This window comes from Saccopteryx bilineata, chromosome 3 (assembly GCF_036850765.1).
Source record: "Saccopteryx bilineata isolate mSacBil1 chromosome 3, mSacBil1_pri_phased_curated, whole genome shotgun sequence".
NCBI lineage: Eukaryota > Metazoa > Chordata > Mammalia > Chiroptera > Emballonuridae > Saccopteryx > Saccopteryx bilineata.
This window is the reverse complement of record NC_089492.1, coordinates 45,676,677-45,696,297: the sequence shown is the minus strand read 5'-3', so window position 1 is coordinate 45,696,297 and position 19,621 is coordinate 45,676,677. Positions and strand designations below refer to the sequence as shown.

At 35.2% G+C, this 19,621-nt stretch overlaps 1 protein-coding gene across 8 annotated transcripts in view; it reads right to left on the bottom strand.

Moving 5' to 3' along the window:
- RUNX1T1 (RUNX1 partner transcriptional co-repressor 1) overlaps positions 1 to 19,621 on the bottom strand; it is a 195,269-nt gene that overhangs the window by 147,530 nt on the left and 28,118 nt on the right. For 4 of the 8 annotated variants that reach the window (XM_066266087.1, XM_066266080.1, XM_066266081.1 and 1 more), the window contains one exon: positions 17,690 to 17,862. The exons of 3 other annotated variants lie outside the window; for them this stretch is intronic. In XM_066266087.1, the coding sequence (XP_066122184.1) occupies positions 17,690 to 17,777 (88 nt within the window). In that variant the 5' untranslated portion in view covers positions 17,778 to 17,862. Of the gene's footprint in view, positions 1 to 4,125; positions 4,281 to 17,689; positions 17,863 to 19,621 lie in introns of those variants that run through there. One more of the 8 variants, XM_066266084.1, reaches the window with a different exon arrangement.

The window sequence follows — 19,621 nt, the reverse complement described above, 5'->3', positions numbered from 1 at the left end:
GCACACCTTTGCCACAAACCAAGTGACTACTGTTATAGAATTTTCTCCTAGATAGCTCTGCAGTCCTGGAGGAGGAGGTATGAAAACATACAGTAAAAGCAATCCAGAGCAAAATATAAAAGGCAACAAAGTTAGACTGATCCTAACATGGTAATCTGACTTAATATGTATATGAGATTTAGACAAGGCATGGTAAAGAATGTGAACTGAGAGGAACTTCTCACTTTAATAAACTTCCTAAGCAAGTTGCTTAACCTCTACAAACTTCAGTTTCAACATCTGTAAATTGAAGGCATTTTCAAAATAAATCTTCCAGCTCTAAAATGTATTTGTTCCTCTGATGATTCAGAAGGCTGTTCAGAATACTAGATTATAATTACATATTATTTGCAACCATCAGATATCAGTGGTGATGAGATAATAAATATTTCTATACTTTATAATGCCCACTAAGTGAATATTTACTCTAAGAAAGAAAGATAAACTAGTTGTCTTATAAAAACTTACCAAATTATCATCCTCCCCAAAAGATTAAACACCCTTTTCAATACATCATTAACTACACAGGAAGAGGCCTGTGAAAGTTTCCCAGTATTATTTAAAATATAGAACTAAAAGATCAAGTACTCTGAAATATTAACAGAAAATAATTTTAAAATTTAAAGAAAGGGTGCCAGAGTTTAAAGAAAAGATGGAAAATCTAAATGTCTGCAACAAAGGAGTAATGTCCATATAATCAACATTTATAATTGGATATCTGCAGTTTATATAGTTTTCTTTTAATAACTGGCAGGAAGCTTGTTTGAAGAATTCACCTAACATAATGGCAAACCAACACACAGTTTAAAACACAGAATGACAGTAAATGGACTATTGTGTTTTTGTTCTTGTATAAGAGCATTTAGATGCATCTATTTAAAAAAAAAAAAACCAGGTGCATTATCCAAATGTTCAGTAACTAGAGACACTAACAATTGTCTGTCCATGGCAATTTCATTGCTGTTTTTTACACAAATCATCGCTTGCAAGCACTGATGTTAAAAACAGAAAAACAGTCTAGTACACAGTGGCTATAAATGCCAAGTCAATTTTCAGCAGATAATAAAGTCCATGTTTTACAATCAGCAATGCACTGCTTTACTACCCAAAAATGTAAGCTAATAATATATAGCTCTACTAAATGGAAAATGCAGATATGCTGTTAAATAACAGGCCGGCTGTGAGAGGATGGATCATTTCTGCAGGGACCTTCTTAAAGCTATGTGTAAGTGTTTTGAAAATATCACATGATGTGGCCATGTGTTAAAAATTACAGCCAGTTAAGTTCTCTGCTAAGAAAAATATGTGGGCAATTTATGAAATGCACTCCAGAATGGAGATGTCTTAAGTAAAACCAGATTTTGAAAACAAACCATTTTTTTTTTGAAACTTGAACTTAAAAAAAAACTTCCATGCACATCTGGAGAGCAGGACCATTGAGAAAGGGTGGTCTGACCTAATACTAGCCATCCTCTGAAAGAACAGCACTATTTCTGGACTACACAGACTGTGCTCATTTACTGTCCTTTTAAGGAAACATTCCGGAAAGCATTTTGTAGGTCAACATATGTTCTTTGATAATATTATACAAAGATTGATAAAAATATAAATGTTACAGAAAGCATAGAGTCATCTCCTCCTGAAACAATATAATGTCCAAGGTCTCCCAGCCTTTTCATAAGAAAACATTTTCCTTTTAAACACAAGGGTCTAGTTGTTACAAAGTGACAGGCAGTAAAATGATATTTCCTTATACTGAATTAAATCATAAAAATAGTTTAATTTATTTCTTTAAAGCATGTATGGCCTCCTTTGACTTTTCATAGTTCATTTTTTAACAGTATGCTATCAACAGCTAAAGCATGTTTTTTATAACAAATCATTCTAGAGCCCTTAAACTAAAGACTTTTGTACCTGCCAACCCTACCAGATCAGTATGTCTTTGAACAAATTCAGTCTGAGCATATCTGTTTCCAGAAAAACCCACTTTTATAAAAAATATCTGAGATATGAGAATTGTTAATTCAAGTTTAATATAACCAGGAACTAGTTCTAACACCTGATCAATAATAATAATAATAATAATAATAATAATAAACAGTGTTATATAAATATGTAGTCAAATTTTACAACACAGTGACATTATCAGGTTACCTGAAATACATCCTTTCCATCTTCTACACATAATGTCTTATTTAAAAATATAAAATACACACTAGATGGTTAAAACTGTCCGGTAATATAAGTGCATATGTATAAACTAAAATATGCTAAAAATATATTAAGAAGTAGTCCATTTAACAGTCGAGTACAGATGGGTGTCAAAAATAGCCAAGTGTCAGATCTCCTCAAGTATCTCCACTCTGGCACATGCTCATAGTCACAGCTGTTAATAATATACTCTCTGCATCCAAGTAAAAGATTTTCTAAAACAGTTGATGAAAGAGAGGGGAAGAGAGAGACAGAGAAAGAGAAACACTGCCCACACCTCAGGCTACTGCTTCAGAACCAGTCAGATATTAACAACTCAACAGTAAAGCAAAACTTACCTATGATTGTAAAACTTTAATATACTTCAATGCATTTCAAATAAAGATGCTTTAAAGGTTACTTTAAAATCATGTAATTAGGAGTAGCAAGGGTCCTAACTAATCCCTAGCCCTATTATCGTTCACAACTGTCTTTGTTTTATTGCGGGTTTTGTTTTACAAAACAAAATACAGATTTCTTCAAAATGCTGATAAATTAGATCAATTAACACATTTATTTACAGCATAAAAACAAAGAAGAATCAAATTATAATAAAAATCAGATGAAATTGCTACAATATTATGGTGAAACAAAAAAACACAAGCACTTTTTCATGTTTCCATATCACACACCCAATGCACATTACATTTTTAGGTGCAGTGTGCATATATATAAAGATGAGAGCTTCAGAGTTAAAATGACCTTTTAAACACAGTGATCATTGACGTTTGCAAATTGATTTCTCCCATATTTCAGCTACATACAATCCTCATTTACTGAACTACTGAAAACTGCAGTTCTGTCACAAATGCATCCTTTCTGTACATACATATATTAATAATGATGAGGACTGCAAGACATCCTAAAGGGAAAAACATTCTTCAAACAACTAGCAGCAATACCTACACACAACTGGGGTTGCAGAAAACTGGCAGATAATGTTTCAAAACACCATCTGTGAGGTATACAAACTCTGTGACCAAGCACAGCCTCTTCTGTCTGTCCTATCCAAATAATCTGCACTATTCAGCCAGCTGGAGGATTTCTATCTGCCCTGTCTTTTTCATCTGGAGAAAGACTGCTCAAAGTAGGCACAGCGTAACCTAGACAGTTCTTGAGAATAGCAGAAATAATCCTTTCCTCATCAAGCTCCTTCTCCCAGGCTTCTTTCTCCATAAGCAGAGCCGTCACTAGCAGCAATCACAGACAGGAACACTCTAGGCTCCAAAGATAATATTTCTTCAGAGAAAATTGACATACACTAAATTCCCAGAACCGCAACAGCTTCAGTAATTCAGCAGACTTGTTATTTTTAATTAACTGATTTCAATTATTTGCCTACGACATCTAAGTACTATGATTTAGGGCAGGACTGGAATTATTTGTAGTTCCAAAGCTTTCTTTAATATAAAAAGCTTTTTAAGAGACCTTATCCCAGGGCTCTGCCATAATCTGAAAACTCTTTCCACAGATGAAATTTCTAGGATACAAGGTACAGATGACAGTCATGAAATCAGGAACAGAAACAATACTTCTAACTTGAGCTAAATCCCTCAAGTAAATTGCTCTGGCAAACATACATGGCTAGTTTCCCCTCAGCTTTTAAAACACACCGCCCAAATTTTAAAAGGCAGGACTCCACGCTCTGTACCCTTGGATTTATCTTGACAGCTAGCTCTCTTTAAGCCACCTTCCACGTATCACCTCTGTCATCCCCAGCCCCTGCCCACAGAAAGTACAGCACATTGTGGGGCAGAAGGTATTGTCCATGCCTAATAAAAAGTAAGCTTTCTTCATGTTAAAATCAGAGGGAGAAAGTGAACAGGGCTAACTCACCAGGCATTCTTGAATGCAGCGTCCACACAGAAAGTGACTGTCTCCTAAAAGCAAGCGCAACCAGAGCTCATGCCTCCTGTTCTGGAATGAGCACCGGCAGAGAGAGGAGGGCCATCCGAAGGGGCTGGGGCGGCATAGCCCGAGGCAGGGTGCTGGGCGCGTGCGCCTGCCAGGCAGAGACAGATGGAGAGCTGACACTCTGGGTTGCACTTGAAGCAGAAATGTGGATGATGACAGAAGCACATGTGGCCTTGAACCCAGCCCTGGCTCTTCAGGCAGAACAATGACAGGGATGTGTGCGTAAAGTATCAGAACCGTGGCCTCCCCTTAAACATTCTATCTCTCTCAGAAGTTTCAGAGCACCAAAGAACAGAAAGTAAAAAGCAGAATGATAAGCTAAATGCTGAATAATTCATTCAACACCCCCATCCACTAACAAATTAACCCTTATTTTGCCAAAAGAATGAAAAGTAGACCTGACCCCCTACCAATGCTCACAATAAAAGGTTTCCTTCATCTTCTCATAATCAAAAATTATATTAAAAAACAATCATAGGCACAGATCTCAAAGCTTGTGTATTGAACAGAAAATCCCAAACAGTATAAACATTTTCATAAGACTTTGTATATTGTGCCAGTTTATCATACTCAGCAAAGTATCAGAATCATTCCTTTTGTCAGCTTCTCAGTAGTATGTGTAAAATAGAACACTTTATAAGCAGAAACAGGGCACTTCTATTTTACTAGCAGGCTTTTTTAACCCCCTGTGATCCCTGTGCTGATAATGCTCCAAACATTTTCAGCTTACTTTCCTCTATCTTGCATAGAGATCCATGAGAAATGAAAACAACATCTTCATTCTAAAACGCCTTTTCAAACGCTGAACAATCACGTCCTCTTGATTTTTATTTTTTGCACACCCTTAAATGTTTATCCTTCCCACAAATAACACATGCCCAACCCAGTTCAATGGACTCTTTCTTATTAAGCTTTAATGGACACCATGATATATAAAACTACAAACCTTTGTTACAGTGCTTTATCTAACGCTGGCTATTTTCCTCTCAGCAGTCCCTCTTTAGTCCTTTGTAAAACATCCCTGCCTCATAGGAGAAACATACGCCTGTCTGCCTTGCATGCCTTCTCTAGACACAGAAATGCCAGGCAGAAGGAAAAGACTGTTCTCCTCTAAAACTCTTCCTCACTTTAACACTTGCCAATCTTTCCTAGGTCTGTATGTATTTCTTTTAACAACAACACAGGCACATGATAAGACAGATGATGTCTCCGGTTTTACCTTTGCAATGTATGTTCAATTCACTATAAAAACAAAAACAATCCTACTGAGGAGCTTCTGACAACCCTGTAAGTTCAAGGAAGATGACAGACAGGAGCATCCCCTTTTAACTCTTTCCATCCCTTCACAGCCTTCCTTTGCTTATTCTATACTTTCCATATGCCTGTAGCCTTTGTCAGACAGATTTTCCTATACTTGCTGCCTCAAAGAAATAATAAAATCCCATCTGAAAATACAGGCAGTGACTCTGACTTCTACCTACTCTCCCTTCCTACACTCCTCCACAGGAGTGCACACCACCTGTTTCAAAGCACACCCACCTACACACACACACACACAACCTGCCAAACCTAAAAATAAATCATCTTTAGTAAACAGTGTCAATCAATAAGAACTTTTACAGCCCCCAAATATTGTACCCTAGAAAAACTGCTTCATCTAGTAAGCCCCCTCAAAAATCCATCATTGTTAGAGACAACTTGTAAAATGACTATAATTCATAATGATTACTCTGTTCTGTCACTAATAGTATACTGCACCCTATTTATGGGGCCAATCTTTTTGTTCATCTTAGTTAGATGTCACTTGTAATGAGGTTCTGTGTAATGGATTTCAGTATAGTTAAGCACCAAGCTCAAACATTCTTATGATAGAAAGCTTTATAGCAGGCATGAGAGTGATAATCAATTAAGTCCTGTAATAAAGGCCTTTATGGCATCCAGCATCCTAAATCTGTATATTTTCATTTTTAAAGAGAGTATTTTTTAAAGCCACTCAAATGATTTTTTTTAATACTTTACCTACATTAGAAAGAAAACATTTTCACAATGGGAAATCCAACCTTTCATCAATATGTACGGTGAATCACTTCTGATACAGAAAATCGTATGACAAAAATGCATTACACTTTAAGAAAACTGGATGATAACCGGTTTTAAAACTAGGTCTTAATATCGGTACACTGCAAGTCGCTAAACCATAGCTCAGAAAATTGAACTTCCATATGCCGTGTGATTATGTATCTTTTCTATGCATAAAAAAGCTTTTTAAGCTGTTATCTGACTACAGTAATTGCCACTTTAAATTGATTCACGTCAACAAAACCCGGATCCCTGAGGATTCTCACCTAGAAGTCTGATTGTAGAAAGGGCCTAACTGAATGTGTGTGCATCTGAGACTGGTTCAGCATTTTCGCAAGGAACCAGTTTCTTCCTCTTGCTCTTTAATCCATGGAGGCAAGTAAAGCAGCGACCCTATTTGGCAGTTCTCCTTGAACATGGAAACCTGGATACACAGTTCTATACAGTTACATAGACAAAAATAACTTTCCTTTTAACAAAAATAAAAAAAGTATAGGAGCCAAGATCTCTAACATTCAAATTATATAACAAAAATAAACAATCAATAATATGATGAATGCATTTATGTAGGTGAATGAAAAAAAGAATACATATTGCGAAAGTTTTCTTCAGTACACACACTACTGAGTGGTATCACCATTGGAAAACATTTTTCTGAAATTAAATATGTTCAAAACAATCACAAAAAACATACTGCTGAACAATACTTCCTCTGGAGAGCCATGTCAGTTAAGGCATGCCTTTTAATTAAGAACACAGAGCATTTTTAAGGCAATTCGTTAAAGAGAGTCATCTAAATAATCACTTTCCAAATCAGTAAGTTTAATCAACAACAGAATGTCAGGCTTTTCGAAAAATATATAAATTTGTTTTTGACAATAAATTTACATCTTTCTCTAAAAAAGCATTATGGTATTGTATTAATCCAAGGTTTTTTTTTTCAATTTGTTTCCAAAACAGACAAGGTGTATCATACAGATTTTTTTGTTGTTCAAAACCTGACTTACCAATAGGGTCTAGCAGTCTACTAAAATCATCTGCAGTTAATGAAAGCTCTCTATACCAGTGAAGGGAGAATGTGAATTAAAGGTTTTCTGCAGGTCTTCTCAACTTTCCTCTCTGCTTCTAGCAGGCTATGACTTCACACAGTGGGTATTAAGTGAGTTAATTCAAAGGAGCTGAAACCTCATTGATCCTAATTGAAAGCAATACACCCAACCAAATACTTTCCTACCCCATCTGCTCTGGCCTGCCACCAGCTATTCAATACAAGAGAATTAATAGTTTCATATATTCTAACTGACCCAATAAAGGCACTCATTTAAGCAGGGCTGCATTAACAAAGTGAAAAAACAAGGGCAAAATGGGTTCAAGTGGAGCATTTTATTCCTAGTTGCCTTTAACAAAACTGAATAAGGCTTATTCTGACTTTTTATGTGCAAGACTTGATAAACTGAATGAGAAAGCACTCAATGACCAGCCAACGAGCATTGATGAATGGCTATTAAGACCCCCCTGCTCTTAGAGGAGGCTCTTCCACAAAGTGGCACACCAGCTTAAAAGGGCGGACTCACTAATGTCCAGATTTCTCTACTTGCTTGTTCCACTTTCAATTTCAGACCACTGGCCACCAAATGAGGCTGACATATTGGAAAATAATGTTTTATGGGCGAGTGGTAAAAAATAAAATGGAGGCATTAGCTCTGCTTTCAAATTCAAATCTGCTAGTTTTGTCAGACCCCAAAGGTTTTGATTTTCCACCCAGCTGGAAGCTATTAGTGTTTTCTAAAGGCATCCCACTGACAGGGCAAACCTACCTAACTTGTGAGCTATTGGACTAGGAGAGATGAACCTCTCTTTTAGATGGTCTCCTAACTTCTCATCACTTTGACAGTCAATTAAATAGATACAATACTTAATAAAAATGTACATTAATCTGTTTCTGCCATCGAAAGACATCTGAAACAGTATTAAATAAAAGCCATACTAGATTGTCTCCTGGCAAAGATAAATCCAATTATATTGTGTCTACAAGGAAAACAAATGATTTAATGTTTTAGTTAGGCTACAACATAAGATACAGCCAACCACAAAGAAACCAAAAAGATAGGGAAAAACTAAGTTAAAAAGTTAATTGTAGTATTTCATAAAGGTAAGGGGATATGTGTCATTGAGTCTCCTTTCTATAACATCTGTTGTAAACAACTAGACATATTCACAGGGCTTCTCTCAAATACTGCCTTTGGGGGAAATGATTAGCAAGAATTTGCACCTCCTCAACTTTGAACCAGACAACAGAAGAGCTCACAAGAACTTAGCTTAAATGGCAAAGAACAGAGGCATAATTGCCATTTTAAAAATGTGAAGGACATATATACATTATGGTGTCAAAGGGTTATTTGGGGTTGTTCAAAAGGGCCTAAGCGCTAGCAATAAAATGAAATACAGAAAAGAAAACATGCTGGATAGAGAAAGCTTGTCTTAATAAGTCACTATACTAAACAGCACAGAAGCAGAAAATCTTCACGGCTTGGATCATCTGCAAACTAATGACAAAAGCACCATACAACACAGTATCCAATAGAAAACATACTGGACGGTTTGTCAAGAAACCCTAATCTACCAGGGCAAGTGGCAGGTTGAGAGCTAGAAGTCACAACCCCTTCTCTTTCACCTATGACATGTCAAGCTCGATGACTTAGGTCACTTTGATTTTTGTATCTTCATCAGTTAAAGTGTATAATAATGTGCTCTGAACTGTAATTTGAGGGTTACAATCATAACATATTTTTAAATACTAATAATGATTTTCCAAACTGAAAATCCATTCCCTATATTTTTTTCTATTTTCAATGTGAACAGAATAAAATGTTACATTATTTCAAGCAATATATTTGATTCTTAACTCTGGTTGAAGTATATTCTCTTTACTTCATAAAACAGAAAAAAAAACCTATTTACTTTGATTAAAAAGATATGTATTAGTACATTTAAATATTCAGGGTGCATTTGTGTGTATTTGTGAAAAAGAAAATCTCAAGATAAAATATCACATGCTAGAAATAAACAAAAATCTAGATATATTTAAATTATTGTCACTTGTTTCTGACAGAGCCAATGCCTTTAAAATATCACAATATATTGTAGTTCTTTTCCACCAACTTTTGATTTTTAATACCTAACATTTTTAAAAAAACTGGAACATTATAATAAATTTAACACTTGCACTGGTTGAATGTTTTGTGATTTAAATGCAAACTTCAGATATATTAATATTATTAAAAATAGATTACTCCATAGGCACCAGCGAGGGGTTCAATTATTTACAAAATTTAAAAGTATAACACTTCTTTAGTAATCTACAAGGCTGAGCACTAGCTATATTAACTGTCTCTTCAAATAAAATCATTTTCACATAAAAACAACTTAAGTATACACTTATATGTGAATCTGCAAATAAGTTGTCATTTATAGTTACCTCATACTTTTTAAGAACTATAAAAATCACTCAGATAATAGAGAAGACACCCTAACTACCCATCCCTTATTCATCTGACGGGGGCTGTAACCCTAATAGAAAATCTTTGTTTCAATGTCACTACCTCTCGATCCTGACTAATGGTGAGTCAGTTTTGTTAAAAAGCAAGGGTGATGGTGTATGCTCCACTGAACTTTCCCTCCTCTCAGCACCAGAGACAAAACCTGCAGCTCTGCTCTGTGCAGGCAGCCATCTGGACAGCTTTCCCTTGAAGCCTAGCCCACACCACACTGCTGACAGAATGGGAGGGGCTCAAGAAGTCTGTTGGGGCTATTCATGACATACCAATTTCACATTTTCTGCTTGTAGGCTTGCAACAATAAACGCTAATGAGGACTATGAATGACAATTTTAAAGACAATAAAAAGGTCTCCAAATCCCTTGCATATGAAGACACTGTTTTCAAAACTTCACCTTCTGTTACAGAGTTGTTCCAGTCTAAAGGAAAAAATAATAACCCATGGAAGACAATAAGTTGATCAAAGCACAACTGAATCCTTAAGATTTCCAAAGAAAGCAATTTGTGTAAGCCCATGGAAAACCAATCTCATCACCCCTATAAACAGTCCTGTGCATGGATGAGGTATCTTTAATCACATTCTACTGCCTTCTAAGGACATAGAGATTAATAAAACCAGTTCTAGCCAAACACTGTTTTTGTTTGTTTGTTTGTTTGTTTGGAACCTAGGAATTTTAAGAGTAGCAGTTGTCCCCAAATAATTAAAAAAATAACCATCACACTTTGGAATAACATTTAACATTCCATACATCTTTAAATAAATGTAAATGTAAAATGGTCCTGTTCTGATAACATCTATTATTAAAAATAATGCAACGGTTCTGGGTGGTGAAATTATAAATTATGTTTCCTTTTTTAATTTTTTCTCTATTTCCCAAATGAGCATGTTACAGTTTGAACTAGAAAAACTATCAATTTAGTCACTGAAAAATCTGAACAAAGACATATAAATGTTTAGACCTCAGTAGGAATTAAATTATCTTACACATCAACAAAATATAAAAGATTCATTTTCCTATAAATTGAGGGTACACGTTTCATTAAAATGAATTAAAACACTTTCAACAAAATCCACCAGGTGGAGCAAATACACAGCAATAAAATGAAAATCCCAGAATTCTGTCATTATATTCTTTTTTCTCACAGGACTTTTATCTCTAATAAGCTCTCTACTTCTATCTCTCCACATTGCAAATTAGGAAAAAAATCTATGCACACATACTAATTTGCCACATTTATAAACAAATTCAAACTTACTCAAAAATGGTTTTTAGCTACCATGGATTCATTCCATTATAAAATTTCATTCCAAAATGAATGCTTTATTTGTTCAAATAATTCCCAATACAAGATATTTTCTTTTATAGCAATGTAAGTTTTTAAATTAATGTTTCATTTGCACCCTCCTCAGTTTCATCACACATGCCCCATCCTCCCTACCCAACAAGAAGAGGCTGAACAGAATTTAATGCTGTATATTCTGAAATGTACCAAACAGTTGTTAAAACCTATAAATCTCAACTCAGTTTTCTAATTCTGGGTGAAAACTTCAATTCTCACTCTGACTTATTAAAATTATTCTTACCTAAATCTTATTAAAGTCTTGGAATAGTGTGACTTCTTTTACGTTGTATCAAAATGTCCTGTTTACATTCCTTCTGGTAAACTGCCATAATTCTGCAATTACTAAAAAAAAAAAAATTTCTTTCTCTTTTATAAAGTAATTCAGTTCCTCCCACTATTTCTCCCACAGATCTAATTTTTCCTTGCCATTGCACTCCATACTTATTCAGCCCAATCAACACAAGGCACCAACTCCACATTCTTGTTCATATTTTCTTCTTTAATTCCTGATGCCACCTGCAAGCCATAACTCTCTCCATTCACTTTTCAAGTCCTCCAAATTTTTCTCACATCATACACTCTCTGCTGCCAAGTCTTAATGCTACAAATGACGCTAATATTGCTTGCATTTAAGAAAGCTCTAGTTAATGAGAACTAGAAAAAATAAGAGCTTGAAACGGAAAAAGTCAGACTCTGTCAGTGCAGGATACCAGTTAGGTATGTTGCCTGTGGTTTAAGATATATTTATATAATTATTTTTCATATTTATACTGATGTTGAAAAAAGAAATATATTGAAAGAAATGCAGCAGGCCGATACATAGATAAACATGCACATGCCTAAGGATACGCATAACACTTACAGCAGAGCTACTTAGATCACGGAGATGCCAGGTCCAGCACAACACACCGAGCTAATCCAATTACATAAACGTTTATATTCTTTGCGCTGGAGTTGTATACAAATACAGAAAATACTGACATTACCTTCATAAATACAGTACAGAAAGTTTTAGCATATTTCCATGAAACTCTTCCTTGGAAAGTCCAGTTCCTTTATTCTATGTAAAGAGTGGAATCAATCGCCTGGATCTGTGCTCATGCCCACGAAAAGATACATACTGCTCTCGTTACATGCCCATACTTCCTAATAACATTAATGAGACACAGATATATGTATCTAAAGGGTAAATGGCCTTAAGTCTGCATTACAGAATCCAAATGAAGTAGGTATAATAACCATATCACGGGACATGTCATCATGCTTTTCCTTCCTTTTGCAGGAAACCTATCAGAACCACCTTACCACCCATGCTCCCTCATCCACAGTTCGAACTTTTAATCAGGCCACACTGTGGATAAAGAACATGCTGAATTTCCTCTTGGTAAGATAACATATTGATTATTCTCTGGGAATCTCCCAAATGGCTCCAACTCCAAGCATTCCTCAAAATGTTTATCCTATACCACCCTCAAACTGGTGACACATTGCTTTCCAAATATTACATTTTACCACCCCCACTTTCATGAAACAGTGAGTCCCTTCACCCAGCTAATGTCCAAGTCCATATTCAAATTCTAACGAAAGAAAATAAACCCAACCTTAAAAGTTCTGTTACTTTTGTTTAAAGATGGACTATTCTATTTTTAAGAACATATTAATTTCCCAAAACTTCCTCATAAAAACAACCTCTAAATTACTGGTTTCATCCTCAATTACTAGAACTACTTACTAGTGAGTCTGACCCAAAAAAAGCAGCACATGTAGGGTATTATAGAACAAGTATTAGGAAAATAAAAACCCACTAACCAATGCCAGTCTTCCACTGGTTAAAGTATGTTGCTGGTCATAAAGATATTGTTTCATGACCCTGGTCAGGTTGCTAAGTGGACAGAGCCTTTTCCCAGTGAACTGAGGTTTGATCCCCAGTCAGGGCACATTCAAAAGCAACCAATGAATGCACAAGTAAATGGAACAACTAAATAAAACAGTTAGTTGATGCTTCTCTTTCTCTCTCTTTCATCCTTTCTATCTCTCTATCAATGGGAAAAAATTTAAAAACAAAGATGTTGTTTTATAGCAAGGCCAGAGTATAAAATAAAAGGGCCAAATTTTTTTGATCCATTTGAAATAAAAAGTATCTATCAGAGTGGTCCAGAAGGAGAAAGCAGGATCACAGCACTGGCAGAAACCTCAAATTCCTGACCAAACCCTCTTCTACGCAATGCCTCCAGCAAGAAAGGAACCCAGGGTGGGAGCCAACCTGATGCTGGTGGACAGACATGGCTCACCTTGCAGGATGTCAGCGCGCTGGGCAGTTATGAGAGATACTGGGTTTTCACACTCTCAAGCTGACTGTTTTGCTCTTCAGGTAATTAAACAAGGAAGTAGACTGCTGGATATGAGCCTGATTCCCAAAGCTGCAGCTCCATGCTTCTGCATATCAACTTCCACAAGAACTGCCTGGAGCATCAAGCAGAATGTTCTCCTCATTCTGTCTCTCATTTCCTTCTCCACCTCTTTCTAAATCTGACCCAGAAACAAATCCTCCCAACCAAAACATCCTAAAAAGGTATGTATCCATTTGTAATAAAAAACCACAATGTTGCTCTCTGCCATTACCTTCCAAATTTTAAAAAGCAAGAAAATTACCCTAATAGCAAGAACTTCATAAAAATTCATATGTAACAAATCTATGTAAGACATTGGTATCTTAATCAAGATGAATTATACAAAGAAAATATACCGAAATAATAATCATTTTTTCTTTAGCATGTGCTTGATTAAAGTGCAAATCTTCAAAATCAAAAATATTTCCCAAAAATAAATGATTTTGATAGTCCAGTTCACAAATTAAACACTCGTATTGTGTCATTAATATTGTTATTTTTTAGTTTTGATAATGGGCATTATGGTAAGCAAATGCTACCTATGATCTGTTTTATAATGTTTCTCCAAAAATCTTATTTAAACAAAACTCTAAAATACTATATTTGTACAAAGAAAGTCACCATTAAAACTCAGAAATGTAAAATATATCCTTTAAAAGATTAATAAAATGGTATATTTATATATTTATGTATATTACATATATTATATATGCATACATAAATATAGATATTAAATAATGATGAGAATCATATAAATATATTCTTCCTTCATCTTAAAATCCATAGAGTAAAATATTGGCTGAAAGAGACAGAAACTAAAAGAGAAAGGAATACAAAAGCATGTCTGCTTGTCTGTGTTCAACACAAAGAACATTAAATGAAAACAACTGGCATGCTGCCAAATTCCTATAGAGGCAAAGAGATTCAAATAAATTGATTTCACGCATCACACTGACCTGGGATCAGTGCGCAGTGCTACAATAAGCTCAAAGCTCCATGTGGGGTAAGGCCCATTAATGCTATCAGACTCCTCAAATATGACCAAGGAAAAGTAAAAAAAAAAAAAAAAGAAAAAAAGAAAGAAAGAAAAGAAAGAAAGAAAAACGCAGATGCTCTCAAAACACCACAGCATTTCTTGAGAAAATAACTTTCCTCTTTTCCTAATAAAGATAACAATATTTGAATAAGCACATCATCTAAAATACCTTTTTTTTAAAATTCACCCTTTTTAAAGAATACAGATGTGGCTTCTGAAACATATACATTTCTATAAATTGGTATTATGCAAATATCCCATCTCATGAGAACATAAAAACCACTTTACAAGTTGCCTCTGTTATAACTGCCTCCCCTGCTATTACCCTTGCATCTTTGTACTCTTCACAACATTTTCCTTAGTGGTTTATAGAATCGAGTTTCTTAGGCTGGATGCCACCCTAAGCTGTCTCAAATCTACCCACTCCTCACAATGGCACTCATTAAGACAGAACAGCTTCAAACCTCATTCTGGAATACCAAGCACTGTGCATGTTTTGGGTATGATTTAAAACACTGGTAGTAAATAACTAGAGTTTTGTCTTTATCAGCTTCCACCTAAGCTAGTGGCTGTCCCCTAGGCATTATTTTCCCCTCTGGCTTCCCACAAGAAGCAGGCCTATCTCCTGGTAACTTCCACCTGACTTCAAACTCTCCACACAGACTCTCTGGTGCCACTTCAGGCCATTCTCACAGCCCGAACTGTTCAATTTCATAGAGTTCTTTGCTTTTTCTGCTTCCAAATTATAACCCCAGGAACACAATAGATTCCAGGTGTTTGCAAATTTAAAGTATGTGATTTGTTTTCTACTTCTTAGGTCAACTTGAGTCTGAACCCTGTATTTCTATATACCCTTTAATATGAAAAAAGGAAGAATAAATAGAAGTAATTTTTCAATGTCACATAAGAAAATAAAGAAATCAAACAGTTATAAATTATATATATTTGTGCATGTGTGTGTGCATGCACACATCTTTTTGAGAATGTATGCTTATATACGTATAGGAAAGAGGGAAAGAGAAGAAACTCAACATAGTGTTTCTGATACATGATGCTGGGGATTTGGTGTGTGCATATTATGACAAATAACTGGCGTTAGGCTGTTGTAAAACTTATGTCTTGGCCATGAAGTTTTGCTTTCAATATGGATCTTCCACACTACAATGGTTCACTGCCAGCAGGCTAGATATATTCATACCACATGACTAGAAGAGAATATGAAAGTAATGAGACGGGGTGAATAAAGACCATGACTCTACACATCTGTAATCCATGCTCGCTTTTAAATACAATATTCTTTTCAATTTGTAATTTATACCTTAGATATTTTACCATAATAATAAGAACCCCCATAGGGATATGTAAGACAGAAAGTGAAAGTTATGTCCTCTTTTAAAAGAAGCACTTTATCTGATGGAAGATGACAAGAAAACAATTCTAAAGCAGGATGGTGGTGTGATGGTTGTTATTATAATTAGTTTATTTTATAATAAGATTACCTTGTTGAGTTTCAGAAATCTCATGAATCAAGATTTGAGTTCTCAAAAATTAATTTTTCTAATTTTAATTTATTTATTTATTTATTCATTTTTTAGAGAGAAGAGGGAGAGACAGAGAGAGAGAGAGAGAGAGAGAGAAGGGGGGAGGAGCTGGAAGCATCAACTCCCATATGTGCCTTGACCAGGCAAGCCCAGGGTTTTGAACCGGCAACCTCAGCATTTCCAGGTCGACACTTTATCCACTGCACCACCACAGGTCAGGCTCAAAAATTAATTTTTAAGGTAAGAAGAAAGAAGCAGAGCTAAGAAATGTTTCAACTACTTACTACAACTTAATTTCTTGCCTTCTTTTTTTGAATTTGTCTCTAATTACAGTAGAACATGATTATATGAAGAGGAAGGAAAGGAAGAAAAATACAGTCATAGGAACTAAATCATGATTTAGGCTACCTGAAAGGAGTCTATAATTATACAAGAAATCATTTCACGTTTTCTGGTCTTTAAAAAAAAACAAAAACCCTCATTTGCCAACACTTTCTTATGAACTTTAAGAACAAGCCAGTAAGTATCTGTAGGAACCGCAAGAGTAGATATTGAGAGGTGGATACCAGCAATGATGTTTCCAGAACACTGGGCACAAATGGTAAATACATATTTTGCTACCCTTCTTTTCACATATTTAGGCTGGCAGTCATAGAGCTTTAAAAATTTATTCCCAAAATCGCTTCCCAATCACCAGAGTGCCAACTAGTAGCACACAACATTTGTGTTAACTCGCAGTTTTTTCTTGGGAGTTTATCTTTATTCAATGGTGCCTCTGCATAAGTCCACTAAACCTGAAACAGAGCTGACTATAGGTCACATCAACACTCTGAAATTCATAATGCAGGGCTGTCTGTATAAATGTTGCAGACTTTAATGTACTATAGGAGATCCCTGAAAGTATAGTCTTAATGTTGCAGACTTTTAAAAGTCTTTTGCCAAATGGCAACTCTTAGTTTATATTTGCTGTGTTACTAAAGTTAAATATCATTCCTTTTTGTTTTTTAATGGGCCTTCTGACATGAATTCTGCTTAAGAAGTTACATTCAGCTAAAAGTTTTTTTTAAAAAAATCCAAATCAATAAGAAATAATAAATTAAAAAGCACTTATTTCCTCTTCCGTCAACAAACTGTTTCAGAAAACACCATCTCTAGTTACAATAAACACAGAAATCATGGCATAGCTTTTACTTTTTAACTCCAAGTATTGCTCAGCTTATAACAGATGCATTATGAACCATGGCAAGGAGCACGGCAAGAAGAGGGTGAAAAAATATTGGTACTTGATCATTTGATATCTTCAGACCCAAAGCTATTAAACAAGGACTCTCAGCTAGGTTGATTGATCCCCAACCAAACCCCGACCCCAAAATTTCAAAAACAAATTTAAATATATAATACAAACTCTTTATCAAGAGGCACTAGAAGAAATAATAAAAAGAAAATCTTCACAATTATAATTTATTGAGAAAAAAAATAACAGATTGATTTTTGGTATGTAAGTAAATTGCAAAATCAAAATATTTATCTGTTTCTTACCTTGACAATATTCAAAGTTCCCTTTTTTCCGGCAGTCACCTATTACTAAACTCAGTGCTCTCCAAGTGTTTCTTTTGACAGATATCATTCTCCACCAATGGCTCTGCTAATCTCCTCTCTCCTTTTCTGACTGGGACAGATATTATGTTCACCAGCCCAGAGATCAATCTTTTCTATTGACAACAACAAAAGGGAAAAAAATGCATATATCACAACCAGTCTGAAGTAGCATCCATCTACTTACAAGATAATCCTAGACCAGTTTGTTTGTTTTTAAAAAAACAAGCTCTTTGAAATTTTAGAAGATTCCAAAACAATCCCCATTTTCTCAGTTCTCCAATCATCTGACTCAAAGCTAGATACATTCTGAACGTGACAATTCCTTTCCTTAAACTGGGATTAAGACATATGTATAGCAATACCTTAAAAGAATGTTAGATTTTACCTGTTTTCATAAAAATAAATAAATAAAACCATCTGACAGATACTATGGTTTCTTTAGCAAAGGCTTTGTAAGGTGTTGTTATTTTACATTTTGGAATTTTACATGCAAGTTAAATCCTGTTTAAAACAAAGTGGTGTTCATACTGTATACTATTCTGAAATTTAAGCATTGCTATTATTAGCTAAAATATTCTAAAACCATTAATAATAGTAATAATCTTTATATAATCAATTAGTTTTAAAATATTAGTAACAACAATTATTGGTAAATCATTTTACCAAGTGAACCAACTTCTACCACTTTTTTTCCTAGAGCAATTCTAATATTCTCATTTTTCCCGCTAGATTCAGAATATCCAGAATTCATTAATTCATTCTCAAATATTTATTGAGTGCCTATTACTCATCTGTTGCTATTATTACCACTACTATGACTAGAAAAGTATCACTATTTAGTTCATTAACCCATGAAATAGAATTCTAGCACAGTCATAAACTTATAAGGTAGGAACTAAATAAATGCAAAACAATAAACATTTATAAAAATCTCAAAAAGTATTACTAAGGCTATTGCTATTATTTTTGAGATTAAATGACTCCCTAGAAATTAAAATGGGTGAGTATACTTTGATGTATATAAATAAGCAGATTTTATTTTTTAAAAATCAATATCCTTTATATGCCACATTATAACTACAATCAGTCAATCAGTTGTTTCTCATTTCTTTTCCTGAGTAAAAATTTTAAAATTTGTTGGTACAGCTCTATATGATTTATTAATGCAATAAATATATAAGATGGTATTATCATTGGTTGAGAGCCAGAAGTCCTGAGTCAGGTCTTGACTTCCACCATCTTGATGGGAAGTCACTTGTTTCTCTTTTTGTTTGTTTGTTTGTTTTTGAGAAGTGAGAGTGAGAGACAGGAAGGGAAAGAGATGAGGGAACATCAACTTGTAGTTGCAGCACTTTATTTGTTCATTAATTGCTTCTCATCTCTGCCTTGACGGGGTCTCCAGCCAAGCCAGTGATCCATTGCTCAACCCAGCAACCCTTGGGTTCAAGCCAGTGACCTTGCTATCATGTCTATGATCCCACACTCAAGCCAGTGACCCCACACTTAAGCTCATGAACCTGCACTTAGGTCAGATGAGCCCGTGCTCAAACTGGCAAACATGGATTTAGAACCTGGGATTTCAGGGTCCCAGATCAATGCTCTATCCACTGTGCCACCACCAGTCAGGCAGTTGTTTCTCATTCTTTATGGCAAAATCAAATAACCAATTTTAGCAAAAATGCAATAACAGTATTGCAGTTCAGTAAATACCATTAAAATCTGACCAGGCAGTGGCACAGTGGGTAGAGCATAGGCCTGGACACAGAAGACCCAGGTTTAAAACCCCAAGCTCACTGGCTTGAGCATGGGCTCATCTGGCTTGAATATGGGCTCACCACCTTGAGCGTAAGGTTGCCGGTTTGAGCGTGGGAT